The sequence below is a fragment of the Labrus bergylta genome, chromosome 22, assembly GCF_963930695.1.
Source record: "Labrus bergylta chromosome 22, fLabBer1.1, whole genome shotgun sequence".
NCBI lineage: Eukaryota > Metazoa > Chordata > Actinopteri > Labriformes > Labridae > Labrus > Labrus bergylta.
Window position 1 is genome coordinate 12,910,016 of NC_089216.1, and position 18,830 is coordinate 12,928,845.

General features: G+C 41.7%; 1 protein-coding gene across 2 annotated transcripts; it reads right to left on the bottom strand.

The window, feature by feature from the left end:
• Positions 1-1,560: 1,560 nt before the first annotated feature.
• ntn5 (netrin 5) lies at positions 1,561-18,828 on the bottom strand. 2 transcript variants are annotated; one of them, XM_020629255.3, is made up of 7 exons: positions 18,689-18,828; positions 11,167-12,623; positions 9,211-9,399; positions 7,473-7,622; positions 4,406-4,456; positions 3,154-3,234; positions 1,561-3,034 (listed from the first exon to the last, which is right to left on the bottom strand). In XM_020629255.3, exons 2-7 carry the CDS (start codon positions 12,611-12,613, stop codon positions 2,466-2,468), a joined length of 2,487 nt encoding a protein of 828 aa, XP_020484911.2. In that variant the 5' UTR covers positions 12,614-12,623; positions 18,689-18,828; the 3' UTR covers positions 1,561-2,465. The 2 variants fall into 2 exon arrangements, with proteins under 2 accessions (XP_020484911.2, XP_065806561.1); XM_065950489.1 differs by lacking the exon at positions 18,689-18,828 and adding an exon at positions 14,644-14,747.
• Positions 18,829-18,830: the final 2 nt, after the last annotated feature.

The following is an 18,830-nucleotide window of genomic DNA, read 5'->3' on the forward strand; positions in this document are numbered from 1 at the left end:
GTTCACAATTTGGTTGCAACAGAAAGTGAATAGCTGTTAAGGATCTTGAATTTAATAAATTTAATTAATCCATTTTTATTTGAAGAGCACTAACTTAATCAGTTTTTGACACTTTGACAGTGAAACATTAATAAGACATACATGATGTTGACATCATTTATGTAAAAATGTTGTCCTGTTGTGATTTTACAAGGTAATGCACCAGTTCACAATGTTTTTTTAAACCGTGATTACGCTGTAATTAAAGTAAAGTAGTAATACTACACTTTTTTTTTTTTCAATTGTTAAACTTAAAACAATTAAGTTATTTTTTTTTTTTTTTAGAAAAGGTCATAAATGATCTGTCTCATCCATTATCTGACTACTCAAAGTGCTTTTACAATGCATGTCACTCCTACCCATACACACACTGATGGCTGCTTTATAAATTGACCATCAGAAGCAACAAATCCCATTCACACACAACTTGGGGTTAAGGACATGTGGCTGGAGGAGCTGGGGAACGAACACTCGACCTTCCCGTTAAGAGAGCACCGACTCTACCAGCCACAGCCGCCCCATGTAGAGTGAACAAGGGGGGAATAAATGTACCTTTTTTAATAAAGAATACACAAAAGGTCATGCTTGTTTTTTGAGGTTTCTGTTAAGATTTGCGTCATCTTCAACATTTAGTTGTTGACTTAAATGATGTTTAACGGTCAACATAGTTTTAACCTGTCTAGGTATAGACTAGTATAGAGGAGTATAATCGGAGGGTTTCCCTGGGGATTCTCATTACTTTCACAGCTTGTTAAAACACGGTGTGGAAGTGTAAAGTATACAATATTTCTTCAAATTTCTAAATTCAGAGCATCACATTGTATAGTTTCTATAGAAAACCCATGGATTTCTTTGAATATAGGCAAAGGGTCCTAATGTGTTAATGAGCTTAAAGAAACCCCACGAACACTCCCTCTATGTGTTCATTCCTAAACGGTCATCAGTCAGCCAGTCTATTTTTCTCTTTTTATTTTCAATCACAGGCTTCATCAGCAAGTCAAACAACCAATCGCAGACCTGGCTGCTGCCAAAACAACACGGTTGCTCAACAAATAGGAGCGCTCCCATCTGTCCTGATAACCCCCCCACCCCCCCCCCCCCCCAACATCCAGCACCATTTCCCCTGAGCTATGACGCCACATCTCCCAAATGGAAACACAAGTCATGACGTTATGTTGGAGTGATGCTTTTTAGATTCATATCTGAGGATTCCTGCACGGTTAGAAAATGAGGCGGAGGTTAGTTTGGTCTCTGAGCCAGCTGTCCAATGAGGGAGCAGATTAAAGATAGTGTCATTTTCCACAAATAATGAACAGTTTAATGTGGGGAAGAGGTAAGTTCACATGTGTGTGTGTGTGTGTGTGTGTGTGTGTGTGTGTGTGTGTTTGAACTGAAGCTGCTATCACTTGTATCGCAGCTAATGATGATAAATGTGGCCCAAACTCTGCGAGAGAATAAAGTGAGATGTGAATTTTCAGATTTAAAACCTAGAGCCAGAGAAACACACTGAAGACAGGAAAATGTTGACACAAATGTAGAGATTTTATGAAGTTCAATCAAAGCTCAGTATGCTGTTTGTTTTCTTTCTAACTGACAATCTGCTCGTGATCACACTGCTGCTTTAAGGTGGCTCAGTTGACGGAAATTACTGTAACACTTGGATGGCGACTAAAAAACTTCATCACAGCTCTGTACATTTTGTGCCAGTTTTCTAGTGTTTGTTTCAGTACACAAACAACAATTTAAAGATTTTATGGCAAACATTTGGAAATGTATGTATGAAAAGTCATATTACGTAGCTCATTGTCTTGTTTTTTTTTTTTTAAGGAACATCATATTGTGCATATTTTTTGGCAAATGTTTATCTTATCTGCACAATCTGTAACATACATAAATAAATTCATATTCTTTAGTCCGTGTGTGTGTGTGTGTGTGTGTGTGTGTGTGTGTGTGTGTGTGTGTGTATAAATATAATTAAACACGATTTCTGATAAAAACCTTTATAGGACAACAAAAATACTGAATGGCATTTCAGTCCAACATTATTTCCAAAGCCTCTTTAGTAGAAAATATTAAAACTCTTCAAACTTATATATGATAGCCCCAGTTTTGTTGGTGGAATTTTTGTATATTGTCATAATCTGCACTATTTAAGCTTTAATGTCTCTCCTTAAGGAAACGTACATACCAACAGTTATATAAGGAACTTGTGTGTTTCTTCACATTTTTTAGATAAGCATTTTTTCATCTCACAACAGGTGTGTATGTGTCTGCTCTTTGTGGAGATTCTCTGATGCACAGTAATGGTTGTTCATCCTGATCAGTGAAAAGGGCACGGTCCTCTCCTTGTAGTAATTCCCTTTAGGTAGAAAGTCTGGAGAGTAGGAGGATAAATACATTTTTTGTCTCTTAATATTTTGGGTTTTTCATCCAGGACTTTGAGTGGAGCATACCAGAGCTGGTGTCGTTGTGGTGGGAGATTTACCCTCGCTGTCTGTGTGAGAGTGTGTGAGTGGTAAAGTTTGAGTGTCGTCCACTTCTTCAGAGTGTGTGTCCAGACTCTGAGGCTGTGTGTGTGTCTCAGTCAGCAGGTGTGGGGGGATGTACCCAGTCTGGGGCTTTGTCTGCTCCCTGTGATGGTGGTGGTTGTTGGATTTGGGCGGACAGCGGCCCCTCTTGTCCTGCCCCCGGAAGCCCCTCAGTTTTGGGCTCCAGTGTTCCCGCCACTGGAGGGCCAGGGTGGAGCGGTCAGCCACCAGGCGACTCTCCTCAGGACCCCAACCCCGCTCGCCTTCCTCTGCACCGATCAGGAGGAAGGTCCGGCCCACGTGGAGGGCGGGGCAGCCGCAGCTGAGGTCGCGGTCGGGAACCCAGAGGGACTGGGGGCCCCTGCGAACGCGGGAGTTGGACCCTGTGCGGAAGACTGTTTGGACGGAGATGGAGAACTGCCACCAGGGACCTGAACGCTCCATCCCTCTAACCTGCACCTTCAGCACTGAGGAAAACAGAGACGCGGTATAATATACGTTACACTATTTATTTTTTTGAGAGATTAAGGAAATTATTTTCTCTTTTTTTTTTTTTAAGCTAATAAACACGAAACATGACACCTACCAAAGTCCTTGATACAATACGTCTCCAAGTTCATCCTGACTTTAACCTGTGAAGGCTGGCAGTATGAAACACACTCCTCCGCTGTAACAGAGGGGGGAAGGAGGGGGGGGGGGGCGGGCATCAAATGAGAGTGTATCATTTCATAGCCAGCATATCAGCACATGTCTTTTCCCCTAATTACAATATGGCTGGTTGTATTTGTCATCACAGTATCCTCTGACTAACAGATGACCCGGCTGCAGCAGGTGGGACATTCCTGAAGCTGCCACTAGGAGGGAGTGCTTAGCTGCTTTTGTTTTGATATATGAGTACACAGAAGTGATACAGTAATGTTTGTTGTACATGAGGTGACATAAATAGAGTTGAAAGAGGGTTGTATTACATTTAGACAGGAAGAAAGAAACAGTATCAAACTGTCTTGATATAGATTTTACATTTTGAGGAAACATTCAAACAACTCTACGTATCATAAACTTATCAAAATGTCGATCCATAATATTTTAAAACTGGTTGTCCACATGTGAGACTTTTCATCATTTGAATAGAAGCGTATTTTCCTTCCTTCCCTAATAACATATACATTTTCTTTGTGGGGATATCAAGTGAATTAACTGTTTTGACACCAAAATCCAGTTTAGAAAAATCTGTAAAAATTGCCAGAACTGCTTATTGATTCGCAATATAACCAATGACATAATACAACAAAGTTTGAGGAACAGTTTCATAGCCTTTTATTATCATAATCATCTCAAATTTTAGATAAAAACACAACCTTATGGCCAGGGACGTGACCAACCGTTGTTAACACAGGTTGCCCATCATGGCCACTAACTTATGGGGGGTGTTAATAGTAAATGGACTTGAGCTTATGTAGCGCTTTTCTAGTCTTCCGACTACTCAAAGTGCTTTTACACTGCATGTCACACCTACCCATTCACACCCTGATGGTAGAGGCTGCTGTGTAAATAATAATCCAATTCATACACATTCACATTCTGATGGAGCAGTGGGAGCCACTTGGGGTTAAGTGTCTTGGCCAAGGACATTGAATCAGTCAATCAATCATTCACGTCAATCCAGATTTTTAACCGCCTGTCCACCCCTATTGACACGCTCCTGCTCATTTTATTTTATTTTATTTTTTAAGATTATAGGAACAGTGATTATACAACCAAAACATCAAGTCACAATGTATGGGATTAATTTGTAAATAGGTTTGGATCATCTCTGCTTGTTTATCTAGTCTACTTACCTATGCTGTATTGAGGCTGAAACACTGGGGTCGGAGCGACCTCTTGAATTCCTGCAAACATAAAACACAGTTTCAGACAGGTAACACACACATGAACACACACACACACACACACACACACACACACACACACACACACACACACACACACACACACACACACACACACACACACACACACACACACACACACACACACACACACACACAGAAGCCCCAGCACACACACATGAGCTGTCAGGTTGTTGCAGATTGAGTGTGTTTGTGTGTGTAATGTGTGCTATGCTTGGATGCCTTTCATTGCACGGTGGCATGTCTGCACAGAAGATAAGCAAGTGTCAAAAATGTGTGTGTGTGGTCCTGTTTTTATTAGGCCAGAAACACACACACAGACACAAACTTTACTTTTGGTAATTTAATAAGGTTGAACGATCACTTCTTGAATGGTTTATATTTTAAACATTAAGCCTGGTCTTATAAACCTAGCTTCAACTCTGTGCATGACTGTCAACTTGTAAATGGAAAATTAATAACCTGCTGGTCTGTACATATATTATCCAGGCCTCTTGTAAAACTGTGTGTGTGACAGTGCTGCCATATTTTACCAAAGTTCACACTCCGTCCCCCGTCCATGTCCTGTCCTCTCTGACACAACTGGGCCAGTGACACCCTACACCCCCATCCAGATGACTGTCCCCATGGTGCTGCATGGTAAATGTACATAATGTACATCTGAGAAGGTCCAAGTCATGTTTCAAATATAAGGAAACTAGTGCTTATAGATTACAGTAAATAACATATTTACTTAAGTAAAAACTTTTCTTCATCCACCTTTTTCATTTAATAAAAAAATACTTTAAAAGCATCTGTTCATGAAATTTTCCTTGCAGAAAAAGCAAAAACAAGACATATATATATTTAACAGGACAATGTTGACTCAAATCAGTATCGATACCTAAAACTCACTTTCTGAACTCTTGACTTTAAATAATCTTCACAGGTGAAAAGTGAATTATCTGCTGAAAAGTAAGTAAAATAATTCAGCCAATTTTTCTAACTTTTCATAAAGTATCAAGTATACCCTAAAATTCAGTGTGCAAGACGCACCATTGATACCTATATGTTTCATCTAAAAAGTGGACTGCTTCATACCAGTGTGACCAATATACCAGCATAAAAGTCCAAGTTATGTTAATTTAAGAGGAGTTAAGCTAGACATTTCTCACCATTACATTACATTTCTGTTAAATTGAACAGCATGGATGAGTTTGGTGTATTTATTTATTTTTATTTATGTTCATTTGTGCAGTCACAAGTTTGGAGCGAGAAAAATGTGCCTCACACTTCAGCATTTAAATAGCCTAAGCTAATTTGAAATTCCTGTCATTAGATAGGCCTTAAAAATACATACACATGTACATATAATATATAATATCTGCTATATATTAACGTCTTGCAAAGGGAGCAATAATAACATTTATTTTAGCTCAGAAGAGGAGGTGACAGTTAAATTGAAAGCTGGTTTGTTTATTCATGTTAGCTTCAAGACTAGCTAGCTGTTTCTTCATACAGCTCTCTATTTGAACTATATGCTAGTAGCTTAAGGGGAATTTAGCTGTTTTTCCCCTCTGTCATTGTTGAATTTAGGTCCATCTGAATTTTAAATTTAAAGATAAAAGCACGCACATGTGGTATTAGCTTTAGCTTAGGCTAGCCATGGCTTTCTTATCAGCTAGCTTTCTTTACAATGCTTTGATAACATTTGTGTCTTTCTCTCAATTGCTAACTATTTAGTCTTAACATTTTCCTTTGTAGAAGAAGACGCACAGAAACAAATGGTTTATTCTTTCTTTAAATGCTGTTTAATCTGTGGTTCAAAAAGCTCAGTGGGAGCTATAGCTTGAAGTTTAGCTTGTCTGCTGTGAGCCTTCTGGTCTGTCTGAAAAGAGGAGTGAAGGAGGGTGGGTGTTAGAGAGGACGGTGGGGGGTAAGAGATGCTATACATAGCCGGAGATGGTTTGGCAGTAAAAACAAACAAGGTTTTCTTTCACTCACTCCTTTCACTGGGAGAGTTATGAGTCTGGTCCCTGGGATGGGGGGCGTTGTGAGCTGCACAACAGGTGTGAAGCTCGCCACTGCTGTGCTTCCTATGTCACCTGATTGGAGCTTACACAGTGTCAGTGCCTGTGTAGTTGTCGGCACTTGTACGATTAGTTGGGGAAGTGCACGTGGATTAGCGCTCGTGGCTGAGATTCGGTGCTGGCCAGGGCCAAAGATTGTAGCAGCAAGCCACTTGATATGACTCTGATCCCAGATCAGCTGGTGATGAGGTCTCCCCATAGCAATCATGCAGCACATGTCAAGGCTGCTATGGAAACCGTCTCTAGGGATGATGAAAAGGGGACACGCTGCATGATTAGGCCAAATTAGTCTGGACAGCAGCGGCCCCTTTTGTACCGAGCAACTATTTTATAAAGGCTTAGAGAGCCTGATAGAAGGTTTAATCCAGTAAGGCCGCAAGCAAATCAAGTTTGAAGGAGAAATTAAAGAGGTCACTGTCATGAGTGACAACCAACTATTAAAATTAAAAATTAATTTTATTAGGGTGGGCATGCAGAGAATGCAAAGACAACACGATTTGAAGATTCATTATCCATATACAAACGTTGTCCAATCTAAACAACACAATAGGTTGACAGCAACTTCAAAGACCATCTATATACTATCTGATCTGATGTCTAATTGATGGCTCATACCATAAAAAATTAAAAAGCTGTTTTCTGATCTGCCCCCTCTCAGTAAATGTTAGGTTACGTGACCCACATGGATGTGGTTATGGAAGACCAGTGTCAAGAGAAACCAGCATTGGAAAGCCGTCTCCCATTGATTTGCGGTTTTTGTGATACCTCTGCCTGTGCATGTTGTAGAAAACTGTCACTATTAATGCACATGTTAGCTTGTCCAACATATGTCCAAAGATGTTCTGTTGAGGACAGTCTTCATACCAATAATTATAACTGACAGTTTTCCAGATTCAAAATGAAGCACATACTGTTTGATGACTTACGTATGCAGGGTCGCAGAGGGGACTTTCCTTGAGTGTATCCCGGGGCACAGCGGTTACACCTGAGGCCGGTCACACCTTCTCGACACAGACACTGACCTGATGTCTGGTTACACCAGCGACCCACTGCTCCCAAAGGATGGCACTGACACGCTGAAAAAAAAAAACATGTTGAAGCTTTTATGGCCTTTGGAGATCGCAGAACAAGCTAAAAATTCAACAAACATTTTGGGACCTTCAAGATTTCATGTCAGCAAAGAAATAAGAAACCAATCGAAAAGACCCAAAATAGAAATGTTAGTAATTGAAAACGTGTTAGTCTTCCTGTCTGACACAATGTTAAACTGCTATATAGCCTGTCAGCTGTTTTGTGTAACGGACAGGTAAGGTACAGATCGTTCTTCGCGGAGAAACCTTATCTGTTGGAAACAACACCAATGGAAGTGGTCAAAGAGAACCATAAAAGAAAGTTGAGACACTTAAACACCAAAACAATTAGCCGAAAGATGCTTCATCATTAAGAGCCATATCTAATAAAAGACACAATCATTTGACACATAAGCTAGTATAAAATATTAGCTAAAAAAAAAACAGAAAACATTTTATTTTTATGAAAATGAAGTTGTCCTGGCTTTTTTGATTTGTGAAAACAAGGAACTAAGTTGGAAGCAGAACTTGTTATGTGACTACTGCACAGAGGACAGAGAAGACAATAGACAGGCTTAAGAGGGACCATCCATCAATAAAGCAACGGAGTTTTAATCCCACTTGACAGATTCCATCCCGGGTGTCCTTGAGCAAAGACAAGACCTCTACTAACACCATAAACTCTATTTTGTAGCTGTCTTCTTAGGGAAACAAAGACAAATTCCTCCACAGAGCTATCAACAGAACGCCATATGAAGGTCGACATGTTACGCTTCAGGAATACAAGGATTTATCTACATCCTTATCTCTGTTGCTGTTAGCTCAACTGTCTTTTTTCAAGATTGTTACCAGACATTCCTTAAATCAAAATGAATATCTTTACTTTGTTTTTCCCCTCTATGTTAGCCGTGTGCTCTAGTATAATAAGTATGGTCTGAATTTGCCGTGGTTTACATTGTAAAATGTTCTATTTACCTCTTCTATCACACAGTTGACCAAATAAGAGAAGACAGATAGAAAGGGGAAGCCAGACTCCAGCAGCACTGCTCTCACTCTTAAGTAATGTTTAGACAAATCCTCACAATGAATCCAAACAACATGAATAACTGACCTTTCTTTAACGGCAAGCCCAGTGAAATATAGCATCAATAACTTTTTAGCTGACTGTGTGGTGGAGCTTTATGCATAAAAAGTGATAAAATATAGGGATGTTAAATCTTACACTGTCATCCCTGCATGTGGGTAAAGCTCAAAGAGAGCCCATTAACTTTGGATATATTAGGCCTGTGGTGGAACTTCCACATGAGCATACCGAAGTGTCACAGTCACTTAGGACATGTGACCAGTCAAAGGTCAGGGGTCAGGGCGCATGCCGACCGCCGGTAAACTGTGGATATACAGGTGGCAGCGTGGTTGGTTTTGTGTGTGTTTTTGTGTCGCTAACAGGAATAGCTGTCCACTCTCACAATGTAAGCACCCCATAAACACTTCTGTACTCTCTGACTGGGACGCAGCGCAGTCAGACACACACACACACACACACACACACACACACACACAAAGCAAACAAAGACACACATCTATAGGGACTGACATTGGCAGGCCTTGCGGTTGTTCAGCGGCTTGCTGTGGTCGCGGGTGTATCCGTTCTGGCAGTACTGGCAGTGGCGTCCAGCTGTGTGGTGGCGACACTTCTGACACACACCTCCGCTACGACGACCTGACTGCTGGAACACCTCCATGCTGAAGCGACACTTGTTGGAGTGGCCGTTACACTCACAAGCTGGACGAGAGAAAGAGAAAAAATATTGGCAAAAGAAAAGTAGACAGTTTAAGTCATCACACAACATGACACTAAACACATTGCAGTTAAAAGCTCTGTTCCAATGTTTGTCCTTCCCTTTGTAATGATGCATTTGATGTCCTGTGTAAAGCACTTTGAATTGACCTTGTAGCTAAATGTGCTGTATAAATGGACTTGCCTTGCTTTGTTGTGTTAGCAGGAGCACAACAGGCAGATTGTTCCTTCTATGTTCACTGATGACAAAGATTAAACAGAACCTGAATTATCTGCAAAAGTCTCCTCCTTTTTCAAACAAACCAGTGAAAAATTACTAAATGAAGCACTTCCATGTTCAAAATCTCTGCGCCACAGGACTAACGATTAGCATAATGAAAAGAAGGTAGCTTGTTCGTTGGTGCTCAGCATTGGGATTTAGGATTTATTACCTGGAGCCAAATTCATTCTCTCTAGAATAAACAAGACCCAGTAATTAAAGCCAGAAAAACAGTACAAAGCAGTTTCAAATAAAGAATATTAGCCATGGCTATGAGGGCTACAAGTTGACCCAATGCCGACTTTAGTTGATTACGTCCCTTCATGTCGCTAAATGATGACAGTGACTTTAAGGTCAGAAAATAACGTGGAAACGTTTTAATATCAATCCAGAAATGGGCACTTATTCAAAAACTGAACATTGTTTACTATTTTTCTAATTAAGATCACTTGGCATGAGTTCTTCAACGCTCACTACTGTGTGTGTGTGTGTGGGTGTGTGTGTGTGTGTGTGTGTGTGTGTGTGTGTGTGTGTGTGTGTGTGTGTGTGTGTGTGTGTGTGTGTGTGTGTGTGTGCGCGCGTGTTTGGTCTATGGTCCTGTGAGCGTGCTTTAGTTGTACATGTTGTATGGCACAGTGCAGGGTCCTTTTATAAATGTTTTTTGGATTTGATATGTGCTTTTTTTCAATGATAGTTTGTATTGTGTTTATTTTTGTCTTCTTTGAAGCACTTAGAGTTTAAATTTGTATGAAATGTTAATGTGCTTCACAAATGAAATGTTGGGCATCCTCTGCTACTGATCAAGAGCAGAAAGGTGACATGGGGGAAGAAAAGTAAGTCACCAAAATGTGGGTATGAGATTGTTGTGGTTTTAAACTTCTTGTCTACCAGGATCTTTGTTCACTCAGGAAGATGTAAACTACATGTAAATGTATTTGCCTTCTCAAGCTCATACAAAGATGAGCCAAGTATCACAGCTACTGTACTAGTGACCAGCTACACATATAACTAGCTTCTCCATAACATTTCTGCATATTTCTTTCATATTACACATGAAGCCAAAATGTACCAGCAGCAACCAGTTTAAACCCACTTAACTACCAATTTAAAAGTGACAGATTGTTTCAAAATGTCACTGAGGTGCTCGAAAGACACAAGTGTAACCATTCAGCGAGGGTCTAACAAAAGACACGAGTCAAGTAGCAATATGAGAAACGCCAGACTGAATTATGGGGAGAACCAGACCTGATGATCTTGTGTTTGTAAAATGGTCCAATGTTAAATCTCTGGAAGGCTGCTAAATAATTCTGAAGAGCTTATCATTTTCTACAATACATTATGTGTTCATTTATTTATTGTCTTTTGATTTAAATTCATTTTTTAACCTTATATAAGCCTTTCCACATGTGTGAAGCACTTTGAATTGCCTTGTTACTTACATGTGTGACATAATCAAACTTGCCTTAATCATAACTTCCTTCATCTTAACTCACCAACACATGGGTTTGGGTGCGTGGGTGTAGCCCGATGCCATGGCCTGTCACAATAAAAATCCTCGCACACATCGCAGTCTGGCCCCGCTGTGTGGTGCTCGCACATGCACACTGCCCGGCCCGCGTCGTCACGTCGACACCTGGAAGCATGTCCGTTACATTTGCACCTGCCCCCAACTTGCAGGTCCGAGAGGGCCAGAGGGGCTCGGACAGCAGTCATAAACTCAAAGTGGGGCGCCACTTGCAAATCCCTTGAGTTTTTTTTGGAATTAAGATTATTGTTCCTCCTTTTCCTTAGTTCTCGCCCCTTGCTGCTCCTGCCCCGCCCCTCGACTGACCAATTACAACCTCCATTAGGACAAGGCAGCCAGTGATTGTTTTCCTTCTTGCGACCACGCCCTCTGCCTTTCCCACTTTTCTTTGGGGTGGAGAGGATGTCTGTGCTCACACTATCCTTTCCTTCCTTGCTGGTCACGTTGTGTCCATCTTCATCTTGACCAGACCCTTTAGAGTGACCCTTCCCTCCGTGTTTCTCCTCTTTGTTCCTCCCCCTTATCTCAAAGTCTTTTGTCTCCCTATCAAAAAGCGCCAGTGTATTTTCTGTGGTTAACTTGTCAACCCCTTTGGAGCCTGCTCTCCACCTCAGAAGTCCAGTATCTCTGCCATCTTCTGCACCGTCATGCCATGGTACGTCTTTCTTATCAGAGTTACCCTCCTTGGCCACTTTGGTCACTTGGTGGAAGACTATGCGGATATCTGTGGCTGTCACCCAGTCCTGGAGTGTATGGCTATGGTCAAAGTCAGGTGACGATGGACGTCCATCCAGGGCGGAGAAGGCAAGAACCATGCCCCCTCTTTGCTTCTGAAGTGGGCGAGGATCTGAGCAGAGGGGCTCCGTCTCTTGGTGCCGACTCTGGGCTACTGTCTGCGAGGGTATCCCAAAGTTCCCCAGGCAATCGTTAGAGTAGTGCTGCATTGGCCTCCAGGTTCGTCCATAGTCCATTGACTTTAGGATGGATATGGAGATCGGGTCTGAAGGCTCCCCCTGCTGGCAGAACTGCAAACTTATGTAGGTAATCTCAAAGCGACGTCCAAGAGGAAGCGTAAGGATCCATTCCCCAGTTTCAGGATTTCCATGAGCCATCCAGCAGGTGAGGTTGTGCGGGTTGTGGAGGTCCGTCAAGGTGGTGATGTTGGCATCATAATCAAGCCCGTGTAGTGAGTGGCTGGCATTGACTGGGACTCCATAGGCAGCATTGATGAACTCCGACAGGCAGTGGCGAGGGCGAGCGTCCAGGTGGTAGCAGGGGTCATGAGGTGAAGTCCAGCTCAACGGGGTGTGGGAAAGGGAAGAGGTGACAAGGGATGGAGGAAGGAAAAGAAGGAGTAGAAGGAAAACAGGGAAGAGAGAGGTGGTGGGGGGAGGGGAGAAGGGTAGGTTCATCATGTCATCCAGCCTGTGGAGGGGAAAAAGGGACAATTTTGTTTTATGAAAAACCATGGGAGCTAGATCATAAAACAAAAACCCCACAAAGTGATGGATTTATAAGACTTGAATTCAAAGCCAAAAAAGAGAGAACAATCTAAGAGAGACCACCTGTGCCTTTATTGAAAACACACGATACCAACTCACTGCATCCCCTTCAAGTGCACCTCGTTGGCTTTCAAGGGGATGCCAGTAAAGATCTCATCTCGTAAAAATGTGATCTCGGATCTCACAGTAGTGCCGGCCACTGGTTTGAATCTTTGACCTTGACAGCCCTTAAGAACATATCAGTCTTAAAACTCCCCTCAGCCCAAGAGAAGTGGACGAGTGCGGGTGAAGAAGGGCGCGCACCCAGCGGGTCTGTCTGAAATGACAAAAAACATGCCCGACAGCTGGGGCTAAAACCTCGAACTGGACCACATCCATCACGTTTATGGCTCTCCCTTTCAAACCATTTTACCACCGGCCGGTGCTGCAGGCAAAGCGAGGTGCCTGAGCATGAGTGGATTGAAGTGTTGTTGAGCACAAAAGAGGGGTATGAGAGAAAAACGACAGAACAAAATGAGGGAAGGAAAGGAGTCGGAGATTAGTCTCGAGGATGGTGGCAGATGATTTATAGATCGAAATGTGTGTTCGACTTGAGCCCCTACACTGAGACTTCCGCGGTGAAGACAAATACAGGCTTGTGTATATCCGCTGCTCGAACAAATCCCTCTTACAACTCGTGATGAGCGGAATTTATTCCTCTGTCAGGATTTGATACTCAAGAGTGTTAATTCTGGCATGTGGACAAAATGAAGAATGTGTGTACTCTCTCTGGAACCAGAGGTTTATTGTTTTAACTCCTCAAATGAAGCCCAGATTCACATTACCAAGCAAGCACTCCTTTTACTTTTTTCTTGGTTCACTTCAACACCCGCTGCTTCTACTTTTGAGACGTTCTTGTTTTTGTTTCCTTCCATACAGGACTGTCATTTTCGAACCACTTTCTCTTTGCTCCTCAGCCTCCCTGCCCATCTATCACCTGCCCCCTTCATTCTGTTCTGAGAATATTCTTAACTGCTGCGAGATTGATGATGTCCTAACAAGCGTTTGACACTGACAGCAAAGTCAGCAGGGCTGCATAAACCAAACCCCGTAGGAGAAGACGGGGGCCGAACGCCTCTGCAGCCTCGTCATCTCGCTCAATTAGACATCCGCCGAAATATGAGGCTCCCCTCGGGGACCACACAGCTCTGAAGGGGTCTGTGAGCAGGACATGACATTCCCTCTGCAACCTGCACTTCTCCTGACCTCAGAATGCAAAGACAACCTCGAAAGTGGATCAACCAAACCTGGTTGAGGACAAAAAGCAAAGCTCAGGCGTATCACGTGACTCTGTTTTGAAGTGTTGCTACAGGAAACGCTACAAGCAAACAGTGCATTGATGAGCCGTCTTTACTTGTGACCCTGGTGCCGCAGAGCCACATTCCTGGGGTCCAGAATGCCTCGGTTGGTCATTCCTTACGTGTCGAGACATGCCCCCATGGGAACCTGAACTCTCTGATAAAAAAGCACAACTTATACGTTGATCGAGTGATTAATTAGTTCTCGTGTTTCATAGGGTGTCGGTGTCGAGGCTGGGTAAAAAAAGGGAAGGCAGTGTCAGAGGGATTATGAGGAGGGTAAAGGTTACTGGAGGATTCAGGGAAGAATTCATTCTGGTTGGGGAAAGCCAAGCGAGTGTAGAGGGGAGGGGGTTCACGGTTGGAACAGGAAGGCTTGAAGAGGGGGGGGGGGGGGGGTTTAACATTCCCATGACATACACTTGCTCTTGTCTTTGTCACATTACATGTCTAATTAAACATCGGCCCATTACAAGCGCTCTGATAAATGGATGCCCATCTGAGCGAGGCCCCTGAGGTTTTCAAAGCGGCCCCTCCAGGCCAAATCCAGACTCTTGACTTCTTCCGAAACCAGATCATCTGTCTGGCAGCGCCACGGTAACCCACCGGATATGATTTCAACGGTTTTTCTCTGCTGCTTTCCATAAAGTCACACAGCTGGGGCGTCTGAAGAACCCGTTGGGAGACGAGGGAACCCTTTCGAGTGCCGTCTGATGGGAGGAAATTGAAAGAACTTCAAATTGTGACTATTTTACACCAATTCTTTTGTCAATGAACAAAGACGCAGTTTTAGAAGACAACAACCTCCTTTTCCTTTCTCCCCAGTAAACCTCAAATTTTGAAACAACTTGGCAGCGATCTGTGTCTTTGAAAAAGCTTATACAGCCGAATAGTGGTAAGATGAGATCAACATCTCCGGCGGGTGATCTTTAGAAGCAGCTATGCTTGGCTGGCAAGGGGCTGGAAAAATACTTGCTGACAACCTGGGGGCATGTTTACAGCAGTCGTACAGAGACCAACGCTCATGTTCCTGCTCGGCAGACCCTTTTTTTTTTTTAATTTTCTAACTCTACACGTACATCCATGTATCTTGAGGAAATACTGATGTCACATAGAGAAACCCATGCATTGTTTTATGACTCAGTAAAAGATGTGGCAAGGACTATCCACACCTCTATGGAAGTTGATTTTATATTTTATTGTCTTGCAAACATGAAATCCAAGAAGATTTATTGAAACTTTTTGGCGCTGAAGAACAAAAAAACCTTACTTTAATAAAGTGACCTTAATTAATCGCAAATATAAAATACGAAAAACTTGTTTTCGTCAATATTAACGCCCTCTAGGTCAGTATTTTATTGACTAGTAACATATTTTATGCGTATGTTGGGGATACCAGAGGAAACGTGACTCCATCTGGTAATAAAACAGGAAAAATAATCTGTTAAAGACGCCGCATGAGGGAAGGAGACCTGGATACGTATGTTTGGAGATATGCTGCACCATGGGTTCCCATTTGGTTTGTTGGTTGTTGCTGTTTTCTAGTAGAGGTTATTTCTCATATTAAGTACATATGTTCTATTTGTTGTATTTAAATATGTTGTATTTTTTAGTGGCTTGTGCACTGTTAGAATGGAAGAGGAAACAGAAAGCCGTAAAATATGATCAACATGGAAAAGTCGTTTTGACCTTTAGAATTAAATGTTGGTGTTTTTTTACGATCTAAAGAGGACAAGACTTGTACACAGGCATGATATATCATTGTTTTTTGTGTCTTTTAATAAAAAAATGTATATATATCCTCTATAGTTTTATGCTTGGCCTTACTTTTTCCAGTGTTTTTTTGTATGAAAGCTGCAAAAGGATTCCTTTTTTCTTTACTATAATTTTGTAAATAAAACTGATTCTGGTTGTCTTTATTCTGTTGCAACAAACTCATTATTGTGGTTTAGCAGGACATGATCACCTTAAATAATGCAGTGATGAGACTATGTGGTGGGGCTCTCTCTCTCTCTCTCTCTCTCTCTCTCTCTCTCTCTCTCTCTCTCTCTCTCTCTCTCTCTCTCTCTCTCTCTCTCTCTCTTTCTTTTTGGCTACCTGTTAACTCTCTTTGTCTGTTCACACTTTAGAGCTAGCGGGCCTGTCCGGGTCTGGAGCTGTTCTGGTGAGCAGATGAGCTGGATTTGGCTTGTCTCACACGTTTTAACATTCCTCGTCATGGGCTGCAGCCACGGCCGGCAAGACGGAGGCAGATATTTGAAATTCAAATAGCTTTTTCTTCTCTGTGTTGAGTTTTAAAAGACTAAGTTGTTGTTTTTACAAATAAACACAAAGACAGCAGTTTAAAAGGACTGTTTTATATCAGGAGGAAAGTCTCCTGGAAGATTTCCCAGGGTTCAACACTGCAGCTCTGAGACACGGAGCCTTTAAATAAATATGATCAATTATATAAGCTCTCTCTTATAGGCCACATATTTGAAGCTGAACCAAGGCACCTGTTGGCGCATGTTACCACGCTGACACCTTTGTTAATTTGCAATTGTCCTCAGCCAGTCAGAAATACAACACTGGAGAGAGGCTACGTATGCGGTCTGTAGTCTCTAACTGCATTCCTGCCTGCACAGTTGAAGCCCATGTGTGTGTTATTCCACACGGAGCGGATTCCTGGAGTTCTGTTTTAGGTGTAATAATCTAATTTTAGTGAGGCAGCCTGGGAGGTGAAAGCAACAGACAGCACAAAATGGATTATCACTGCTTGTATCTTTAGCTGAAGGCCTCTGTCCTTCACGTTTACGCCTCAAACCAACCAAGAAGGTGCACCAGCGGGGCCCCCAGGGGCCCAGAGCACCTCCGCAGACACATCCAAGGTATCTATTCTTCCTCATCATTCCAATACTTCCTTCATTTTTTAAATACAAAAAACACATGTCACCCACTTCTTCTTTAAAAGCAAGTTTCCTGTCAACCCCCCCACCACTGCAGCCCACCCCTCTTTATAACCTCATACAAGTTGGCAGGGCGCTCTCCCGCCGCTCCGGCTTCACATGTCGATATTAAAAAACAGATGGAAATGAAATCATTGTGATTCCATGTTAAAGGCACGCCAAAGACAACCTGGGGCATGATGGGAATAAAAGTGAGGCCTCTGGTTGTAATTGCGTGATAATTAAATCCAAACAATTTCATTCAAGCAGGTTAATAAAGTGTCAACGACAAAACCCCCCAAAAAGAATGCACTTCTGAGTGAAAAAAAAAACAACAACAACAAATGAAGCTGTCTTAATAATTGCCATCTGACTTATTATTAAAATTGGTTGTTGGATCATAGAAAAAAGATGAAGCCTGTTTAATTAACCCAGACTGCTCTGCTCTCTACTCACACACGTCATTGAAGAACATTGTCTGATATGTCTATTAAAGCAAATATGATATATTTTCTCTTTGGTTAAAGTGCTCTTGAGGGATTTTTAAGCAAACTAATGAACACAAGATTACAGCCTGCAGAGACACGCATGTTGCGGGGCGTTGCATTAAGTGAAACTGGGATAAATGATTGTCTTGCCTCGGTTCATTAAACACAAATGTTGATCATATTTAGTCTGATTATTCTGGCATTAGCTGACAGCAGAGCCCGGAGGCTGAGAGCCACAATCCTGCACAGCTAATTGCACTTGTTAGGCAGAAATTGGCCGCAGTCAATGAGCTTTATCTCCCAGAGAGGAACAATAATATTTACAGTGTGAGGCTATCACAGTTTGATCAAACGATATCATTCACGGTTGTTTTTATTCTGCTGCTGGAGTTATTGTTCTTGTATGTGTGCCATTCAGGGCTGTCGTTGATTTATTTATTATTTTTAGAGTTAACTTATGAAGCATCGCGTGATTTTCGGGTTAAGTTCATATGATGATTCATAATTCATTTTTTTTTAAACAGAAGGAAATATTAGCAAAATACAGAACGCGTTTTATTTCATTTTGATTTATAAGCTACATCATAATTACTGTGGGCTTGTCAAAGCGGCAACACGCAATAACTATTTGTTTTTAAAAGTTATTGAAATTTAAGACTTTAGAGGAAGCTCGGGGCTACAGTAGGCTTTATTTGTTGTATATTTTCAGGTAGAAATGTAGCCTAATATTTGAATTAATTTCCTTGTAAGATTTAGAAGAACCAATTAATAAAACTTAAAGTGACGTAATTATACAAATAATACTAAAAATAAGTATAAAATAAACATGTATGGTCTCCTAGAATTATACAGTCAAATACAGTAGAATAAACATTAATTTCTAAATATTTTCTCTAAGTAATAGACTACACAGTAATCAAAAAGGATACCTACACATTTTTTTGACAACTTTAAGCATATCGGCGGACTAACGATATTTAAGCAGCATTAAACACCTTCAATTTAGTGAATTATTGTTTTTTTTTTTTTTACAAAAAGAGAAAATGAAAGACCCTCTTGTGCATTTTTAAGTTGACCTTTCTTTGCCCTTTCTGTAATGGTGATAGGGGATACAAATGTGGTGGCTCCGCTTCTCTCCCGCGCTACTTCAGTAAAGATAAAACTTTCCATCAAGTACCCTGACTCATTAATCCAGCCAGTTTTCATTTAAAAAGAGAGAGATAAATGACAGCAGCTCACCATGTGCGTCCCAGGGATCCTCCTTCTCCTTACTTCTCCTGTGGTTCCTCCTGATCATGAAGAGAAGCGCAGCAAGTGTCCGGACGTCAGATCCATGCGCGTCTGCGGAGGAGCAGAGACGGGAGACAGACCTACCGAGAGG